Source organism: Varanus komodoensis, unplaced genomic scaffold, assembly GCF_004798865.1.
Source record: "Varanus komodoensis strain SLA01 unplaced genomic scaffold, ASM479886v1 scaffold11, whole genome shotgun sequence".
In the NCBI taxonomy this organism is placed as follows: Eukaryota; Metazoa; Chordata; class Lepidosauria; order Squamata; family Varanidae; genus Varanus; species Varanus komodoensis.
This window is the reverse complement of record NW_025335317.1, coordinates 25661430-25681607: the sequence shown is the minus strand read 5'-3', so window position 1 is coordinate 25681607 and position 20178 is coordinate 25661430. Positions and strand designations below refer to the sequence as shown.

The 20178-nt window shown below is 40.5% G+C and overlaps 1 protein-coding gene across 1 annotated transcript in view; it reads right to left on the bottom strand.

The window, feature by feature from the left end:
- TNKS2 (tankyrase 2) overlaps positions 1–19160 on the bottom strand; it is a 39967-nt gene extending 20807 nt beyond the window's left edge. Inside the window, exons 1-9 of the mRNA XM_044420642.1 lie at positions 19021–19160; positions 18390–18456; positions 14275–14461; positions 12813–12934; positions 6039–6130; positions 5693–5771; positions 5222–5393; positions 4589–4668; positions 1098–1243 (exon numbers count right to left, since the gene is read on the bottom strand). Coding sequence (XP_044276577.1) covers positions 1098–1243; positions 4589–4668; positions 5222–5393; positions 5693–5771; positions 6039–6130; positions 12813–12934; positions 14275–14440 — 857 coding nt within the window. The 5' untranslated portion in view covers positions 14441–14461; positions 18390–18456; positions 19021–19160. The remainder of the gene's footprint in view (positions 1–1097; positions 1244–4588; positions 4669–5221; positions 5394–5692; positions 5772–6038; positions 6131–12812; positions 12935–14274; positions 14462–18389; positions 18457–19020) is intronic.
- Between the last annotated feature and the right edge of the window lie 1018 nt (positions 19161–20178).

Genomic DNA, 20178 nt, shown 5'->3' with positions numbered 1-20178 from the left:
AGTATGGATGTTCATCCAATTAATTTTTCTACCAATAAATTTGGTAAATTTCTCGGTGCCGGGCTAAGACCTTTTTATTTAAAACTTATTTTAAGTGTTAATTTATTGTGTAGGATTTTAAAATTGTTAAGCCGAGATGCACCGGGTTTTAATATTTTTAGTGTATAACTTTGTTTCTGTATAATTTTGTATATTTTTTGTTTTTGTTGTAAGCCGCCCCAAGGCTTTGTTGCGATGGGGGCGGCATAAAAATGTTTTAAATAAATAAATAAATGGCACTAAAGAATATCATGAATGTCTCCTCCACTGTCAGGATCTGGGCTGCTCTGGTGCCAGAACCAGAACAACCACCACAGTATTCACAGGATCCATCCCACGCCCTGCTGGAACTCTCAGCCTCCTGATGAGCACCAGCTGGGAACACTGGGATAAGAACTACATAAAAGAAAGCTCCTCCCTCCAGAATTGGCCTCAGCATCACAGGCTTTCCTGCTTGCTGTAGTGCCTGACCTGTGTCCTGCCCAGCTGTCTCACCTCAACAACCTGGGTCTTCTTGCCAGCTGTGGTGTGGTTCAGCTCCTGCATGATGCCTGATGCTCGCAGATTTGGTTCCTCTTGTATTCTGCCTTGCCATGTATTTTCCCTTGCCATGTATTGTGCCTGGTGGTTCTGCCTCACGGTACCTGAAACTCTGTTTGTCTTCCTGTTCTTGACCCTTGGCTCGTTCGTGACCACATCCTTGTTCTGCCCTGTTATGTACTTCTGATTCCTGCCCCTGGCCTGCTCTGTGCCTATGATGTGGACTTGCCATTAAACCTTACTTCTGGACTTTAGACTCTGTCTCACCTCAAGTTCTGTTGCCCTTGGGTGCTGGTCCCTCTGCATTGTCCTCCTGCAGCTCATATCCCAGCCCCTAACATCCACCTCCAATAGTATTTTTTTGTCAAGAGGTTAGCAACATTTGGTAAGGTATGAGCCACACAAAACCATATGCTCCTTCAAACAAAAACTGTAAAGTCTAGGAATTCAACTCCCCATCGCCTACCCATTTCAGTTCAGCATATGCAAAACCAAAAGCAACAAAATGGAATGTTTACCCTTTGTCTTTTGCATGAACATCAGCACCATGCTGCAGAAGATACTCAACCACGGACACTCTATTGTATCCTGCTGCAAAGTGAAGCGGTGTGGACTGACGCCCTTCAATATCCCGACAGTTTACACTCTGTACTGTGCATAACTTCTGTGGAACACAGCAAGTGTGATGCATATTATCGGATAAGTAGAAAAAATAACAATTACAACAGTAATAAAAGCTAAACAAGGAACAGTTAGAAGCAGTATGTGATTAATTATACTTCATTAATCATAATCAAGGTTCATTAATTATAATCTAGAGAAAGTGGGGTGAACAAGTATGTTTTCAGGCACTATTAAAATATACTGCATGTTCTGTGTTTTTAACTACAGGTGGTGGGGAGCTTTCCAGTAAGTGATGTACAGAAGGTCCAGCCTGAGATATTTTGTGGCAACATTCTGTTGGTTGCAGAATGAACAGCAAGGCCTCTTCTGAAGAGCTTAAATGGCCATTTGGATATATGTACTAGAGAGGGCAGTCTCTGTTTCCTGGCACCAAGTGCTTCCACAACATAACACTGAACATGGACCGGTTTAACAGGCAGCCAGTGCAGGTTATTTTTTCAAACATGGATTTATTGCTAACATGACTGTGCGTCCCACTAACCACGCTACCCTGTTTCCCTGAAAATAAGCCCTAAACGGAAAATAAGCCCTAGCATGATTTTTCAGGATGCTCGTAATATAAGCCCTTCCCCAAAAATAAGCCCCAGTTAAGATCATCATCCAGACAGACATATTTAGTACATCCATTGCAACACAATTTGGGGTTTGGAGAGTTATGACGATGTTCCAGAAGAACATGACATGACTGTTTTTGAATAAATGTAGATTGTTATACATGAAAAAATACATCACTTGAAAATAAGCCCTTGTGCATCTTTTGGAGCAAAAATCAATATAGGACCCAGTCTTATTTTCAGGTAAACATGGTAGTTGCTGCATTCTGTACTATCGTATTTCCCCGAAAATAAGACCTAACCAGAAAATAAGCCATAGCATGATTTTTCAGGATGCTCGTAATATAAGCCCTACCCCAAAAATGAGCCCCACTTAAGATCATCAGCCAAATGGATGTATATAGTATGTCCATTGCAACACACAATGGATGTATTCAATTATAAAATAATATTAATATATAATTAAATATAAATAATATTATTGACATTAATACTTAAATTAAATAATATAGATTATAATTATTTGCAAATACCCAAGCGAGCGCCTTTGGATGAGACGTATATGCCTATGTAAACAGATGAACTTGAGACTTACTGCCTAATGACCAAATAGAGTACAGACACAATGCACGAATAATGTGCACACTTCATCAAGCCCATCACTACTTCTAGACACAAGTTCAGAATGTGCACAGCCTCTCAAACAAATAGTGCTATGTGTCATCAGCATACCAATGGCTGCCCCAAATCTCATACTGATCACTTCATATACAACCCAATGCTGCGACAGCCCACAGTTAAACTGCCAGTGACCAAGCTTTAGTCACCCAGTATTATCCTTTGGAATGAACTCTGTAACTAAAAGTTAAACCATTGTAAAATGGTGCTCCATACCCTAACCTAAACAAATGGTCAAGAAAGACATCATGATCACTGGTATCAAGAGTGCATGAGAGCTCAAGAAGTTGTTTCTCTTCTAAAGAAGCTACCTACCAGAGTTACCAAGGCTGATTCTGCTCTGAATCAGATTTAAAACCAGGTAATCCTAGAACACCTGTAGCTGAATTACAATCCTTTTGGGAACACAGCACAGCACAGCGTATGTGACCAAATGATACTTCAGTATAGCTCTTTAAATTTAGGGAGGAATTTCGCAGAAGTGGTCAAAGCAGCAACTTCATCTGTTTTCACACTTTGTATATTGAAATAATTAAGCAATACTTTATTCTATTTGTGACCTGTGGTTTTATGTATTGTTATGAACTATTAAGAGAGCTTCACCTAGTAGTTAAGTGTGAGGGACTGGGACTCAGGAGATCTGGGTTCTAGGCACCTCCCAAACATGGAGCTAACTGGGTGACTTTGGGCCAGTCACAGACTCTTAGTCCAATCTACCTCACAGTGTTGTTGCTGTGAAGATGAAATTGAAAGAATTATGTAAACCACCTTGAGTTCCTTGAAAGGAAAAAAGGCAGAAATAACTGTACTAAAATAATACAGGAATGTACAAAACACTACTCGCATCCCCCCAATAGGGTCATGACATTAAAATTCAATTTACGCTGTTAGCAAAATGGCCAGGTTTCCCTTGCAATGGGTTCAATTCAAAGTTACTTCTGTTTGAACAAATGTCTGCTCAAAGGCTCCTGCAAATGGAAAGAGGAAGAGATTATTTTCACCCATTTCCTTCTTTCTTGAAGTTTACCACTGATTTTCGGGGGGCATGTGAACATCATGAAGAGAATGAATAAATTAAAATCATTGTCTCTCCAACAGAGACACTACTGTTTCACATTAATGAATATGTAGATGACAAAACTGTAATTGTAGTTTGTACTGCTGAAGAAACAAAACTGTTTTACACATATAAATGGGTAAAAGTTCATGTTCTATATGTATCAACCCAAATCTAGGTATTTTAATATTTAATTCTACAATAAGTTTTTACTCAGCTACATTTGCACTTCTACAGCTAGAGTTTAATTTATGTCTTTTGTGCACCATGTTTTGTGTACAGGCAACCTCTGAGTTGCAAACATCAGAGTTATGAACAAACACCAGTACTTATTGAGCGAGCTGCCACAAAGCCAATTCATTTTTAAAATTACTGAGGAAATTCATCACCATAGAGAGGAGAAGCAAAAGGTGAGAGGAGGCCTCAAAGCATGCCTTCCTGTCCCACCCATGCAGAGAGGGAAATCTCCCCAGCATTTCCTTGCTCCATTTCCTTGCTACACCAGTAAGTTTGGGGTGGTGGTATAGAGATGTGGTTTTTCCACTTTCATGGGGGTCCTGCACCCCTAACGCCTGGGAATGTGAAGGGCTCCCAATACATGATCTAACTTAAATACATATTTGACTTAAAGATGAATTTGTTTTCTCAGAAATGGAACTCATTGGTAATCCATTGGTAAACTGCCTATATTTTATTACTTCCTGTACCATTCTTGTACTGTAATATTCCAGTGGCTGAGTTGGCAAAGAATGGGACATGGGGATTTCAAAATTATTTTTAATATAGTCTTTTCTAGTAACAGCGCCCCATGACATCTTGCTGGCCACATGATCATGGGAATGTCTTTGGACAGCATGGGCTCATGGCCTTTGAAACAGAGATGAGCACTGCCCCCATAGCCCTTCCTATCCACTAATCAAGGTAAGTTGTGCTTTCTTTTTCAACATTCTCTTATTTCTCAAGACTTAATAGTGAACTTCTAGACAAACCACCCTGAGACCACAAACAGAACACGAAAATACAAATTTTATCTTACTTTTACTACATCCATCTCTCCTGCCTTTGCAGCTTCTAATAATTGCCGATCTGCCTCTGAGTTGCCCAATGGGACACCTTCTGTAAGAGATGGGGAAAAATAACTTTATATAGCAAAAAGACAAAACAATAATTGGTCATTTACATGAATACTCAGAATATGATTAACACTGGAAACACCAGGTTAAGTTTCCAATCTATAAAACCTATTTGCAATCTGACTGGATCTACCAAATCTACTCAAATTTCAAATCCCAACATCTGAGAGTTTGCTTTCTTAAAATTTTTAGAGCCATTTTCCCATTTGGTACAAACAGCAAACCTTTTCACACTGTCTCTATGCCCTCCCTTTCAGATTTTCCATTATTCATGTTGTACTGTATTTAAAGAGTAACTGTCTCATGTCTGTAAAGAAAACTGGATTAACTGAAAGTTACATAGACCAAATAAAAGACGTGTGTTATGTTTCTCCTTGTTAGCTTGCAATAATTTTGCAGTGTTTCACTTTACATATCGTTCATGAAAATGTCCCCATATTGTTGAAGAATATCACTATAAGAACAGGATAACTGAAATAGTCAATGTCAGAGATAAAGCAGAAAACTTGAAATGAAAAAACATGAAACTGTACTACCTTGCAATAACTGCTGAATACTCTCATTTCCCATCTGAAAGGCTGTGAAACCCTGCAGAGATATAATCGATGGATCACAGCCAAAGCTCAACAACAGCCGGCAAGTCTGAAGATGACCACAATACGCTGCTCTATGCAGAGATGTCTGCCCAAGATTATCTAAGGCGTTGACCTAGGAAGCATCATGATATAGAATCTTGAACAGGCAGTTTCAAACAAGAAATATAGAATACGGCACCTTTTAAAATAATTTATTGTAGTGGGGCCACAAAAAGCTATTTTATAACTGCAACTAATTTCTAACATTTTCGCTCCCACAACTATCTTCTGATTCCCATTTTTAAACATGGATCAGCTATCAAAGCTGTCAATCATCCTTTCACTCTCTATTTGATAGCAAAAACAACAATTATATAATATTTTTTCATTATATATGGAATTATGTCCAATTATACTAAAAATAATTCATACCTTTGCTTCATGTTTCATAAGTACTTCAACAACATCATTATGAGCTTTTTCTGATGCCACATGCAGAGGTGTGAGGAAGCTTTATAAAAACACACAATACAATTTCCATTTAGTTTTCTTGGACTGAGTATTGATAGTTAACACAAGAGCAATGGATGGAAGATCAGACTACGGACAGGAAGATTATGGTTCAACCCTCTGCTTAGCTCTGGAATTCTTTGACTTGTACAAATCAATCTGTCCTATCTACTGTAGGGGGTTGCTGTAAGAATGAAATGAATGGTGGGAATATAAGCTGTATCTGCCACCCTGAGTTCCATGAAGAAAAAGTGAAATGGGAACTCACTCTTTTGTCTTTTCATTGACGTTGGCTCCTTTTCTTAGAAGTAGCTCACAGACTTGCTTTCTTTTGGGATATGGTGATGCAGCAGCACAGTGCTATTAAAATAATAACATCTTTTCATTATTTGCTGATTAGCTTTGCATCAGAGATATAGATCAGTGAAATTCCAACACTTGGAGCTACATTACTGGGAAAAGAGCTGAACACCAAACCATTACTGGGAAATACTGCATGTAAGATATATATGGATTGCTTTAAAAATCTAACTGAATTTAATAAAATGAGGTACAGTATATTCTGGAAATTTCAAAACATTAAGTGGCACAAAGAAAGTATAAATAAAAGGGAACACATGACTATCAAGATGGGGGGAAATGGCATCTAGGAAAGCTGCATGGCACTTTTCTGCATTGGCTTTGCAGTGTTTTGTTTCAGTTGTTCACTTGAAATGACTGGATTCCTGCTGAATTTCTTATCTGACACTGCTCTTCTGCTCCTGGAGTGGAACTGCTGGAACCCTGGAATAGTTATATACAACCATGCTTGGTTATACTCAGCAGCCACAAGGAAAAATGTTAATTCTGGTTATGAGCTGAAGACCAAAACTCTGGTAAGTCTGACAAGTATTGTGGAAGAAGGCTAAGAAACAAATAATTGTCAGCAGAGAGACTATAAAGTTATGAAATAGCAGCCTAAAACAGTAAAAGTGGAAGTACCTATTGTTGTTGCAGCCAGAGAAGCAGTAACTTGTTTGTTCTTATACCAGTTAGAAATTATGCTAACTAGAACGGTTAACAGAACCTGAGGATTACACCTATTGTTAAGAATATTCCTTTAAATGGCGGGGAAAATCAGACAAAATTACACAATTCCTTACACCAACAGTGGAAGACAAGGTGGATGAAGTGGAGTTTTCATATATCATAAATTCCACACTAGACTGGACCTTTGCCCCCAGGTATCCAAGGCCATAAAAATTCACTGGAGGATCCACCTTTGTTAGTGTGGCAGCAGAGTTATATCAAGCTGAAGTGTCTGAACCTATAGACCTCACACAACCAGTGACTTACTTTGCCCAGGCAATTACACCTCTGGAGCCTGTACAGTGAGCCATACCACAATGGGACAAATACATCTTCAGGGAATTCCACAATTCTCAGAAAAAGATGTTACACTAAATGAGTTGATACCTAAACAACTTTCCAAGTTTGTTCGTACCACGTCAGATGAAATAGTAAATAAGGATAGATCCTCCTGTCACAGTGAGATAACTAAAGGAGACAGTCTTCTAATTAAAGGGCGGCTTTCTCTGGTAACAAAATACATTGAATCCTATTTGTCTGTTTGTAGTGATTTACTGTCTATACTTATGGAGCCATATAAAAAACCTGGCTATGATACTGACGACAGTTTAGCAAACAATGCATTCCCAAGGAAAGAAGAAACTTATAATCAAATGGTAGTAGACAGAAAGAAGAGAAAGATGTATTGAACAGAGGCAAGGGAAATGAACCGTTACAAACTAAAGACTGGGAACATCAAAAATTTAAAGGGCCCTTGCTATAAGAAAATGGAATTTAAGAAACTTTTAAAATTACCTGACAATCGTTCTAAACAGAAAGTACAATAGAAGGCACAGGAGGTTGAGAATAAAATAAAAATTCATAAAGTTACAACTGAACATACAGTATGGCTTGTGTTGTCTTCATCTATGGCGAGATCATGAGCATTCCTGCATTCAGCAGTGCAAGACCCATGATCATTTTCTCCCCTTAGGCCAGAGCCAGGTCTGAGAAAGACTGCAAGTAATAGCTAAATTTAGTACTAAATTGGCAAACGTTAGTCCTTTATCATTACCCAAAATTAAAGGGATTTCTGAGGCAGAATGAGCACAAATCATACCTTTTACATATTTTAAATATTGTATATCCAGGTGTCCTTACTTTAGATGTAGCTTATGTGGAATATATATTGTAAAGGCTTCAGTGCACCACAGTGTGGTGGTTATTCTCCAAAATAGGACTTAGCTGCTTGGCTATTTTGTAATAGGGACATCCTTACTAAAAATGCTATGCCTGTATCAAGGTATTTTGAAAATGCAGCTACACCTCAGGCTATTAGTGCTCAATTAAACAGACATCTTAAAACATGGGTCCTCAAACTACGGCCTAGGGGTCAGATCCAGCCCGCCATGCTCATTTGGATCTGCTGCATATGCGCACGCACCAAGCGTGCACCCACTGCTGCCCATCTCGCCCCGCACACGGGGAGGGAGCGGTTTGCTTGCTCAGAGAAAACCACCTCCAAGCGAGCAAGCCCTGACCTCATACACCCACCCTGCGGTGCATGCCCACCCCCACCTCACCTGGGACACCCACCCACCCATACCTTGCCTCACCTTGCCTCCTTGCACACCCTGCCCCCGCACGCCACCCCTGCCCTGGCCCACGCACACCACTGGCACCACCTTTCTGGCCCACATCCAGAACCGGCAGCTTTCAACTGGCCTCCTGGTGGAAAAACTTGAGGACCCCTGTCTTAAAAGTACTCCAATAGGCGAGGCTAGTAATGCTAATAATTTAATCAACTTGGATGATTCTCAAAAAAATCTGTTTCTCCACTAAAACTGATAATTGCAAACATAATTTAAAGGAACTGGATGGTTTACAAGCATCAGATAAAGGGAAAGTAATTTCCAATGATGTAGAGAAAACACCATCAGATACCTCTTGGGTTTCTTGTGTCCTTTCTGTAGAGGCTGAGGCTCATACTGTGCTGAAACAGGATATCCAGAAAGACCCTTTGATTAATATCTAGTTGGGGCTAGGTAGATGTATCATAAACAAAAAGAATACTGATAGGGCTGTTTACCACATTCAGTTATTTGAAATAGGAACAGAGAAGGAGAGGCTCTAGAAAGCACTGGAATGGAGCTGGACATATCACTTAATCCAGTCACAGTAGAGATTACTGCAGAGATTAATCAACTTTTAAGTAAAATTGCACTTTCACTCCCAGAATAAGGTCCTCTGATCCAAAGTCTGGTTCATGGCTGCCCATGAGGTATTTGGAAGAGGAAGAGCTGGGTTTGCCAGAAAGACCAGCAAATCCTGCTCTTCACACCAATAACAAAGACATGCCGCAGTAATATCCAGTGTGACCAGGTCAGATTCACAAAATGATAAAATTGAATACTTGGAGAATGTAAAAGGGTCACCAAGAATACAGAGGACTACTCTGAATCATATAAATTGGCAATTCAATCACAAGGGTTTTAACCAGCCTGGCCTTTTATCAGATGCACCAACAGAGAGAAATACAAGGAGGGCCTCCTTGAAAAGAATGAATGGTGGTCATAAAGACAGTTTCAGACCCATTAGTATTTTGTGCTGGAATGTTACTGGGTGGAAGTCTAAATGATAAGGCTTTGACTGAATACTTAATGCACCATGATGCGACAGCATTCCAAGAAATCTGACTTATGGCCATATAATTATGTTAATCAATTCTGCTGAGGAAAAAGTATTTCATAGTGCAACTTTCTTGCTGACATGAGCTTAGATTCATTTTTTTACAATCTTGCTCACACTCACACCAGGCTGTTTCACCCAATGTTAAACCAATTTTCCACAACGGGTTCAATCCACGAAGAAACCATGACGACAATAGGGCTCATTGTGGGTGCCTCATCCACTCCTTCCCCATTGTTCCTCTTGTCAACATCCCAGAGAACGCTGAACAGAAAAGGTGCCCTCTCCCTCACAGTTATCATCATGAGCTGATTTTGGCTTGTCACAGCTGTCTTTTAAACCTTTCTTTTCCCCAAGATTGTGAAAGCTGGCCTAGCTGTGACTTCCTTAAAGAGCAGGCAGAAACTGCCCTTTCAATGTGCCCAGAGGCACCCTTGAGCCTACACAGCATTAAAAAAACCTTTATATGCAGGAAGTTATCCCCCCAACATTTTTTTTTTCAGTTGGCCCCCAGTGCACTTCAGGCAACTTGTCCCTGTTTGTGCACCAGGGACAAATAGGGATATATTTTTAAAAAACCTTATTTATCCCCAATAAACAAACATAGCTCATTCTCTGAACCTAATGGGGTTAACCTGGACCATAGGTTGGGTAAGTCAACTTGTGATTGACCAACCAACCTTTGTCCTCTGTCACCAATATGAACCCTTTTCCACTGCAGCAGTGGGGCAAATTACTGCTGCTGACTTTGAGAGGAGATCTCTCCAACTGGTTACAGGGATGCACCCTTGTTGCCATTGTGACTATACATCACAAGCCCCAACAGATAGTTACAATCAGGGGCAGCAATCACTGCTGTGCATTGCTGCCGTAAGGACTGTCGGGGTTCAGGGCAGCAGCATACAACAAACATTGGGAAAACTCTTACAGCAGTTTCCAACTGAAAGTTGGCACTTTAAGGCCAACTATCAGAGACTCTTACTTGACAGATGCTGGGAGCTTTTCCTCAGCCACCAGCTACAAATGGCTTACAGAGGGGGTGGACAACAGGGAAAGATTTTGGCAAATGTCCCAGTGTACCACCTGAGAGCAGCTGTCAGTTGCACTCACTGGTTAGCCACTTGAAAAAAGCAGCAAGCTAATTTCATCACTCTTGCCAAGAGACTATTTTCTTCTGGGGCTTGACCCATAAAGCATCACATAGGCTGGGTTCAGATGACATGACAATCTGAACAAACCTTAGAACAGACTACTGATTCACATATCTTCACTAACTGTGGTAAGAATAAATAGTTGGTAACCATTATAGTTTGTGCAACACAACCATCCCCAACGACTGGCTGCCATTTTGTGTGAAACTAATTACATACATGTGTGCACAGAGTGTTCAGAAATATGTTCTTTCAGAAAGCTTTGTATTTTCCTCATGAATACCAGAAAAATAGTATCTGTAACATTTAATGCCTCCAACTTATCCTGAGAATAGCAGCCACAGCTTTAACCAGAGATCAGCTTGTGCAGAAGTAACAAAAATAAAATATTCAAAATTAATTAATTAAATCCCTATAATTTAACTACTGCTGAATCACTTATTTTATTCTATCATGCCTCTTATACATATGCGTTTAAAGCCCTAACTTAAAAAGCCAGGTTTTTTTTTCAACATTTAACTCTATATCCATCCCTATATCCATGCTTTGGATGCTTTCCTTATTTTGCAGTAAGGTCAAAAAGCTCTATTTTGGTCTTGTCAGATTAGAAACCCCCTTTCCATGTTTGCTTATCTTCCACATGCCTTACTTCTCACCACTCTCTCATAAAGCCCAACTTTATGATGTACACAAGGTAATCAACATGTGGATGGTAGCTGTGCCATAAAGGGCTTCTCCTATTTCAGCTGCCAGTCCCTCCAGCAATTTCAGAGTTATCATTGCATTCTGTAACCATAGACTTAATAGAGTTTTGGATTATGTTCAACAATTTAGAAGATTTTTAAACAACTCAACCTTAACTGGTTCATCTGCACAATTTTATCCCCAAGTTCTTTTGATAGCTCCTTGGCCTTCATGATAGTTTGTTTGGGTGCACTCTCCAACAAGCTCTGTTTCCTTCCACAAGCAAGTGTATTTAATCTAAGACCATGTAGCACCAGAAGCACATATTTTTTTATTTATTTTTATATTTATAAGTTGCCAAACATCTCAAATGAGCTCCCTAGGTGGTATACAATATTGGTAGACTCCACTCAAATACTTAAAGCATCTATGTGGCATCTGGAGGAAGTGGGTTACAAACCAGACCATTAGCCAGCAAAGGGGGTGAATGCTGGACCATGGTCTGGTACAACTCACTTCCTCCAGTTCATTTTTGTTTACTTTTGTGCCAGAAAAAATATTTTGCACCTTCACACTATTGTGTATTTTATTTACACCAAGGGGGAAACAATACCAATTAAATTAAGCTTGATTCCAAGTTGTAACACAATAAAATATGGAAAAGTCACAGGGAACAAATACTTCTGTAAATATAAATGAGACTGCAGGATGCCCACATCCACCATTCCCATGTGACTGCTGGAGGGTAAGCTATGAGAGAAATGATACTAGTGTACTAGATCCTTTTGGTCTACAACTCCTGTCAGACCTAGCTGGAACAACTGATAATGAGGTATGGTGGCAGTTGCAGTTCAAAACACTTGTACAGTCACAAGATGTTCAACCCAGTCTACACCATTTCCTTAGATCTTATTTTCTTCCTCACCAAACATCTCTTCTGAGAAAAGCTGAAAGGCTGAAGCAAATGGCATCAGACAAAGAGAGAAACCCTAAATCCAGAAATTTTAGTATAGCTATAAAGAAAAATCAAGAAGAAGCAATACTATTTCCCCCCCAAAGTCAGGGACAAGGAACCTCTGAGGCCTGGATTACTTCTGACCTCCCAAGGCTGGATAATGTCAAGGATGTGCTCTGCCCTCTGACATAAAAGAGTATGACCCCTAACAAGGGAATGCCGGGACAAAGTGAAGCCCACTGAGGTGCCAGCTTTACTCCTCTGCTTTCTCCAACATGGAGATTGTAAGGAAGAAATGAAGTAGACTGCTGCATGGTGAGTGATGGAGGAGCAAGGTAATGGAGCAAGAGATCATTGTCCATTCCTTTTTCTGTGGGGAGAGGCCTCATCTGAGGCATCACAGGTCAGCAATTTCCATCTGTGTTCGAAAACAACACCTAAACAATTCTGATATGTAATTCCATTTGCTTAGTTTAGTCACAATGAAACATTAATTGAAAATATATGTTCATATTACCAAGGCAGTTTCATGAGTCTGAGGATGCTTGAAGTTTATGATTTCAAGAGAGAGGTGTTTTTTTACACGAGCAACATCAGATTCCCTTGCAGCCTGTAGCAGTGAATGACCTTTGAATTCATCTAAAAGAGAAAACAAGTTTCATGATCTCAAACATTATCACAAGAACATTTTGGTTTTGTTAGGACAGTATTTCTTTCAAGCTGCTGTACATTGTTTTCCAACAAGCATTCAGATGTTTTTCTTTTGGACCAAGCTCCAATTTGCGAGCTAGGAATCAGAACTCCAACCCCGCTCTCCTACACAGTTAGCACTAGCTGCTGTCCTTGGTCAGGAAAGCAAATTCCAAGAGGTGGACCCGGGGGTGGGGGGGGGGGGAGATAGGAGAAAGACTGGGGAGACCATGCGATCAGGTATCCTCACCACATCTGCCTTAATATTATCAATTAGATTTATATCCTACTTTTTTCCTTAAAATGAACTCATTCCTTCCGAGATGCTTCCAATAGAGGGGAAAACAGCCTGTCTTGTGAAATTACTCTTCTGGAAGATGTGGAGATGCAGATAACGTCATCAAGTTGCTCTGCATTCAGTGGCCATAACCTCTCTTCAGGGGCTTACAGACATCCCAGCAGGTCCATTCCCTTAATCTGCATTCCTTACAGGCAACTACCATGCCTAGTTTTTGAAGAGAATATCATCCCTCAAATCATCCCTGGCACAATAGTTGGAACACCAGTCTGGGACTTAGGAGATCTAGTTTTGCTCTCTGCTGTGCCATGATTTTGGGCCAGTCACTAACTGTTGTGAGGATAAAATTAAGAGGACTGTGTAAATTGCCTTGGGTTCTATGCAATAAAATAGGAGGGATCTACTAGATATTTAACTATTTTCTGGTTTGCGAAATCTTACTAGTACCCATTTAATTGTGTATAGTCCCAATCAATGTTTTTCAACAAAGACTGTCTAGACAATGAAATGATTGATCTGTATTGTGAGGCCTCTGAAAAAATTACAGCTGCATTCTGATGAAGAGACAAATGAGTCCTTGTTTCCATTTACAGTTAGTGAAAAGCCAGCACTATTTTTGAAGAGTGGATCCCCCATACAACTCAGAACCCATCAACCTCTAACAGTTAAAAACTGTTTTCCCAAATTCCATGAAGTTATGCCTACTTTTGAATTGTGCTTTGGTGTCATCTGAGTGTCACCTGAATTAAGAGATGAATCCCATAGCTTGAAGTTAAGAGATTTTTCCTATGTATCAGCTGGTTTCACCTTGGGAGAGACGCAGGGTCTCGTCTCTGACTTTCAACCTACCAGAGATGTCAGGTGATGAAGATGGGACAGTGGAGATCACAAATAATGACCTGCTGTCAAAACCAGCAATATGTATCAATCCCTAGTGAAAATTGGAACATATCCAATCTTTCTAATTCAATATTATTGTTTTTGTACTTACATGCCAGTCGTTCTTTTAACTGAGCTGTTGGGGCCAAGTCTATTGTACTTTTATTATGGCAGTTTAACAATGTAGGATCAGCACCATAGCTCAGCAAGAGAGAACATACTTCCACTCTGTTCTTAGAAGCTGCTTCATGTAGAGGAGTGAACTGCCACAGATCCATCGCATTTACAGAAGCTCCATGCTAGGAGAAGAAATGGAACTGTAAGTATTTTCTCCTAAATAATAGAAAGTAAAAAGTCAGGTTTCTTTACCTGTAACTGTTGTTTTTCAAGTGGTCACTTGTGCATTCACACATGTGGGATCTGTGTGCATGCATGGAGCTATTTTGGAAAGATTCCAAAACTGATTAATTACAGTGGTACCTTGGCTCACAAACTTAATCCATTCCAGGACTCTGGTTGTGAGCCAAATTGGTCAAGAGCCAAGTCAAATTTCCCCATAAGGTACAATGTAAATAAGGTTAATCCGTTCTGTACCCATTTTTTAAATCAGAAAATATTGAAACAAAGTGACAACAACAAAGATCGCAGCCATCTCCCCCCTCCCCCGCCAGCACAGGCATGGCCATCTCCCCGCCTCCCCAGCACAACAGAGATCGTGCCTGTCATTCCTGCAGGCGCCCGTCATCCTGGCATGCTGGGGGGTGGGGTGGGGGAGACGGGTGCGATCGCGGGCACACTGGGGGAAGGAGAGATGGGCGCAAACGGTGCGCTGGGGGTGGAGAGATGACCTCAATCGCAGTCATTAGTGCAGCTGCACGAATGACAAGCGGATTTGTGGCTCTGCTTTGCTGCACCCATCTTTAATGCAGCAGCACGCCTCTGATCACGGACGCCTACCCTGCACGAATGGAACTGTGATCGTGGCCATCCCCCCACTGGGGGGGGGGGGCAGATGGCTGCAATCTTGGTCACCACCCAAAGTGGTGTCCACAACCCAAGTAAAAATGTTTCAGTAATTGTTGTTCGTGACCCAATTTGTTCGTGAGCCGAGGTACCACTGTATTTGGTAGGCCAGCCCACAGACATGCCTAGCATGAAGGCGGGGCTCCCGCTGAGAACTCAGTTGTAGTGTGAGACCGCCCAATAAATGAATGTCTGAACAGGAGACATATCAATGTCGTGTCAGAAATATGTATATGACACCAGCAGGGTGGTGGGTGGATATGTGTGAATGCACAGATGACCACTTGAAGAACAACAGTCATGAGTAAGGAAGCATGCCTTCATTATTCATGGTCTCTCTGTGCATCACATGTGGGTGACTGACAAGTTCATCTCATGGAAAAGGATGGTGTTGCTCAGCAGAGTAGAGAGGAGAAGATAGCTCTACTGAATGTGCCGTCCTCAATAGCTTGAACATCAAGATGATATTGGCGAATGAAGGTCAAGGGATTTGACAATGTCATCACTCAACAGAAGTCAGCGAGAGGCACTCCTGCATACAAGGTTGTGAAAATCAGAAGCTCTGGTGGAATGTGCACTAACAGAGTCCGATAGAGACCAGAAATATAGTGAGGGCTATCCATTTAGAGAACCTCTGGGAGGAAATAGGCATTCCTCGGTGTAGGCCACCATACACAATAAAGAATCTCTCTGATTGTCAGATGGGTTGAGTCCTGGATTTGTAGAAAACTAATGCCCTAAAACATCTGGAAAATGGAGGGCCAGCTCTATGGGATTAGAAGGATTCTAAAAAAAAGCTGGTAGGTCAATGGTCTCATTGATAGGAAAGGACGAGGCTACTTTAGGTAGGAAATTAGGCTTAGGGAGAGGTATGACCTTGTCCTTATGAAAGGTGATATAAGAGCAGTGAGTTCACTGGCTTGAGGGGCAGAGCTGATGACTATCAAGAAGGCAGTTTTCCAAGAGAGGAGGTGGAGATCTGTCAAAACCATAGGTTCAAATGAAGGCTTGGTGCAAGCATGAAGGACAATGGAAAGGCTCCAGGACAGAGCAGGTTGACAGGTGGGGCTACATTAAAGATACCCTTGAGAGGTTTTTGAATGAGAGAAAGTTGATTGGCCTTAGATTGGAGTGTGGAAAGCCGGAATAGCAACTGTATAAATGCAGATGAGGTGAGACAACGAGTTGAGAAAGAAAAGGATCCAGACAGGAGAAGCTGTAAATGGAGAGAGGTCATGCTGTCATGCAAATGTAGAAAACGTTGTTCATGCAGCATTGTACAATTTGCGAGTAGAAAGTTTTGAGGGAGGCATCTAGAATGCGCTGCAAGTCGAGGGGGGGGTGTCCATTAGTGATGGGGGCATGGGTGAATTCTCCTTGCTGGAATTCTCCTTGTCAGAGGCTGGAAATTGAGAGCAATAGTAGTGTCTCCCTACTATTGGTACGGAGGAAAACACTCAGAATAGAAGGTACAGAAGAGACATGTCTCTGTACCAAGTCTGGTTCTGGCCGTAATATTACTGCTGGTGACAGACTGCGAATTTCACCTTCCTAGACTGAAATACTTTGCAGAGGCTGAGACCAAAGTTCCTATATCAGTTTCAGGCAGAAGGGTAGCTTGAATCTTGTGTCAGTACAGTGTCTTCAATATGTGGGAGGCCAGTAATAGAAAGAATGTTTGAGTGTTTCTGAGGAAATTTACTGCTCTCCTTCTTTAGTAAGGGTGGGTGATTATGGACTCTCACTCTTTTTGTCTGCTTTCTTCTGCTTCCCCACCTTGGGTACTCTTGATGGGGAAGGATTTAAGTTTTCATCAGCATTGGAGGATATAGGAGTGCCCGAGGTCGATGGCTGGGCATCATCTGCACAGCTTGCTCCACAATTTGGCTTTTAGGAGGTCTGCCTGATGTTTTCTTGCCTGTTTGGTGAAAGCCCGGCAATGGTAGCATACATTGATGACATGAGATCCTCCAGGCAGAAATGGCAGGGAGTTGCCATTTGTAGGAGGAAGTTTACTGCCACATACTGCATGATTGCAGAACAGGGCTTTGAGCACCATTTTGTCTATTCGATGAAGGCAAAGTAAGGGAAAGGAGGAGGCAAGAATATTATACTATTTTTTGCTTTTTCCTTCCTTCCTTCCTTCCTTTCTTCCAGCAAGAAGATAAATAGTGAGAAGAACCCGATAATACAGGAATCTGAGAAGCTGAGAGACAAACAACCTTGTGAGGTAAATAGAGGAGAAACTTCCCAATGTGCTCACGATGGCAGTTGAAGAACTGAGACCTTGGCGGGAGCTCTGCCTTCATGCTAGGCATGTCTATGGCGTGTCATAATGCGTGTCATATGTGCAGAGCCCACATGTGTGATGCACAGATACCACGAAGTAATGTAACAGGGAAGGTATAAGTCACTTAACACTGTACGAGGAAAAACTAATTTAAACAGGGACTACTAGTTATACATAGTTGAGGGCAGCTGAAGACAAAACATGTACACTGAACCTTAGACCACAGTATTAGGATATGAACTCTACACCCAAGAAATACCTTTAGGAACATTATAGCTTATAAGGCAGGGATGTCTTAACAGCCAATGTAATTACTTAACTTACTTGAAACAGTCCAGAATCTTCACCCTGTAATAATTAATCCCTTGTCCTTTCTATTGTATAGTTTTCTGTGATCACATCTGTATTGTCTGCTTGAGATATGTCTATAAATATCAAAGCCTGAACCAAAGTTAGAAGCCCATGAACATCAGGGCAGTTTAGTTAACCCATGACTGACTGTTGTATATGGCAGGTGTGTTCTGCAACCTTTGTGAATATTCAATCCCTGATTAGGAATTGTTATGTGATATCCAAACCTGGACATTACAGATTTATTGTGGTTAAAACCATGGCTCAACTATCAGTTGAATACTCAAATGTACCATAAAATGTGCTAGACACACAGCATGATAAGTCTTAGATTAATTAACCCATTTTGCCACTATTATATATAAACCAGCACCTTAAGACATTTCACAAATTCAATTTCTAGACAAAATCAGTCCAATTTTACTTCATGCATGACCATATTAAACTTAAAATGGACTGTGTACTATACTTTTTACAGACACAAAACTAGCTGATCTGGATAGAAAATGAAACATGATCACAATAGCTGCCCCATAAAAGTGGTGTGCAATTAAGAAACTAACCTTAACTAGAAGTTCTGTTACTTCATAGTGACCATATGAACACGCATTGTGAAGAGGAACAAGATCTCTGAACAAAAAGAAAAAAAAACCCCAGTAATTAAATGCATAAGCACTACAAGATGACATACAGTCCTTCAAGAAATTTAAAGATTAAGTATTTATCATTTGTATCCAACAGAAAATCTTAATATAACTGGGTATGTGTGGATTTTGGGTTCAATACCACATTCCTGTGGCAGCAACAACAGCCACGAACTCTTACTAAAGTCAATGAACAATCCTATGTATTACTTTTTAACCTGAGGATTTTAATCCAGTTAATCTAATTATAAAGCAAGCAGTTGACAGTGGAATTTGTTTGGCATATGATAAAAATTAAATGTTTTAATGTGACTGCAGGATTAGGTGAGGAAGTAAACAAATTTTGGTCAAAGTGCAATATGCTGGAAGAAAAAATCCAAGTGCCACTTTGGCTGGCCTGAGCATGCTAGGAATTATAGAACTTTTTTTTTTATTTAAATGTGCACAGGATTGCTCCCTTAATTATCACGTTGAGAATTCAAAATTCCTAAAGTGAGTGTTTCTGACCTGAAACTTTACTGAAATGTATACTTAATGATATAACACTCACCCCTTATCCTTAGCATGTACATCTGCTCCATGCTGTAACAGACGCCGCACGATCTTAATACGGTTGTAGCCAGCTGCTAAATGTAATGGAGTTGACTAGAAATAAAAGATTTTTAAAAAATCTAAAGGTTAAATATGAAAAAAGGAGGCAATTGCTTTCCTTTAATTTTAACATGGGATAGTTTTCCACTTTACTGGTCCTTGTTTTCTCTTTTCTAAGGTATTTGTTTTCACAGTAGGTATGTTTTTCATTGAGATTTCATTACTAGTGAAAAATGTGGTATTAAATGCAGGCTTTATTTCCACTAGTGAGAGCTTACCTAAGGCATAATTAAATTTTATCTTCTGTCTCTATATAAAACTTAGCAACCCTCCCAAACATGTTAGTTATATGAACATAAATTATTATATAATTAACAGAAAGGCACAACAGCTCATGATTTATACCTCAACAAGACACAAAGGTACTTTATAAAAGGTAATTCATAGAAGCAAATTAATGTGGTGCTGGCAGAGACTCCTGCGAGTCCCTTGGACAGCAAGGCGATCAAACCGGTCAGTCCTAGAGATCAACCCTGACTGCTCTTTAGAAGGCCAGATGCTGAAGATGAAACTCAAATACTTTGGCCACCTAATGAGAAGGACGAACTCCCTGGAGAAAAGTCTAATGCTGGGAACAATAGATGGCAAAAGAAGAAGGGGGCGGCAGAGGATGAGGTGGCTGGATGGAATCACTGAAGCAGTTGGTGTGAGCTTGAGTGGACTCCGGGGGATGGTGGAGGACAGGAAGGCCTGGAGGAATGTTGTCCATGGGGTCGCGATGGGTCGGGCACAACTTTGCGACTAACAACTACTACATTAGCGATTTTGCTATTATACCAGGTATTTAGGCAAACAATGCATACTTTTAAGATACCTTAGTTACATTTTTGCTAAATTCCAAAAGAGCAACATTCTTTTAAACCAAATGTTCAACTGTAAGTACACTATCTTTTTATTACTGCACCTTTTATAGCTCACCTTTTATCCTCTTCAAAGGAACCCAAGGTGGCTTATACAACGTAATACAACAATGATATTAATGCTCTTCTCTATTTTATCCTCACACCAACGCTGTAAGGTGGATCTGTCTAAGAGTCAGGGACTGGGCCCAAAATCA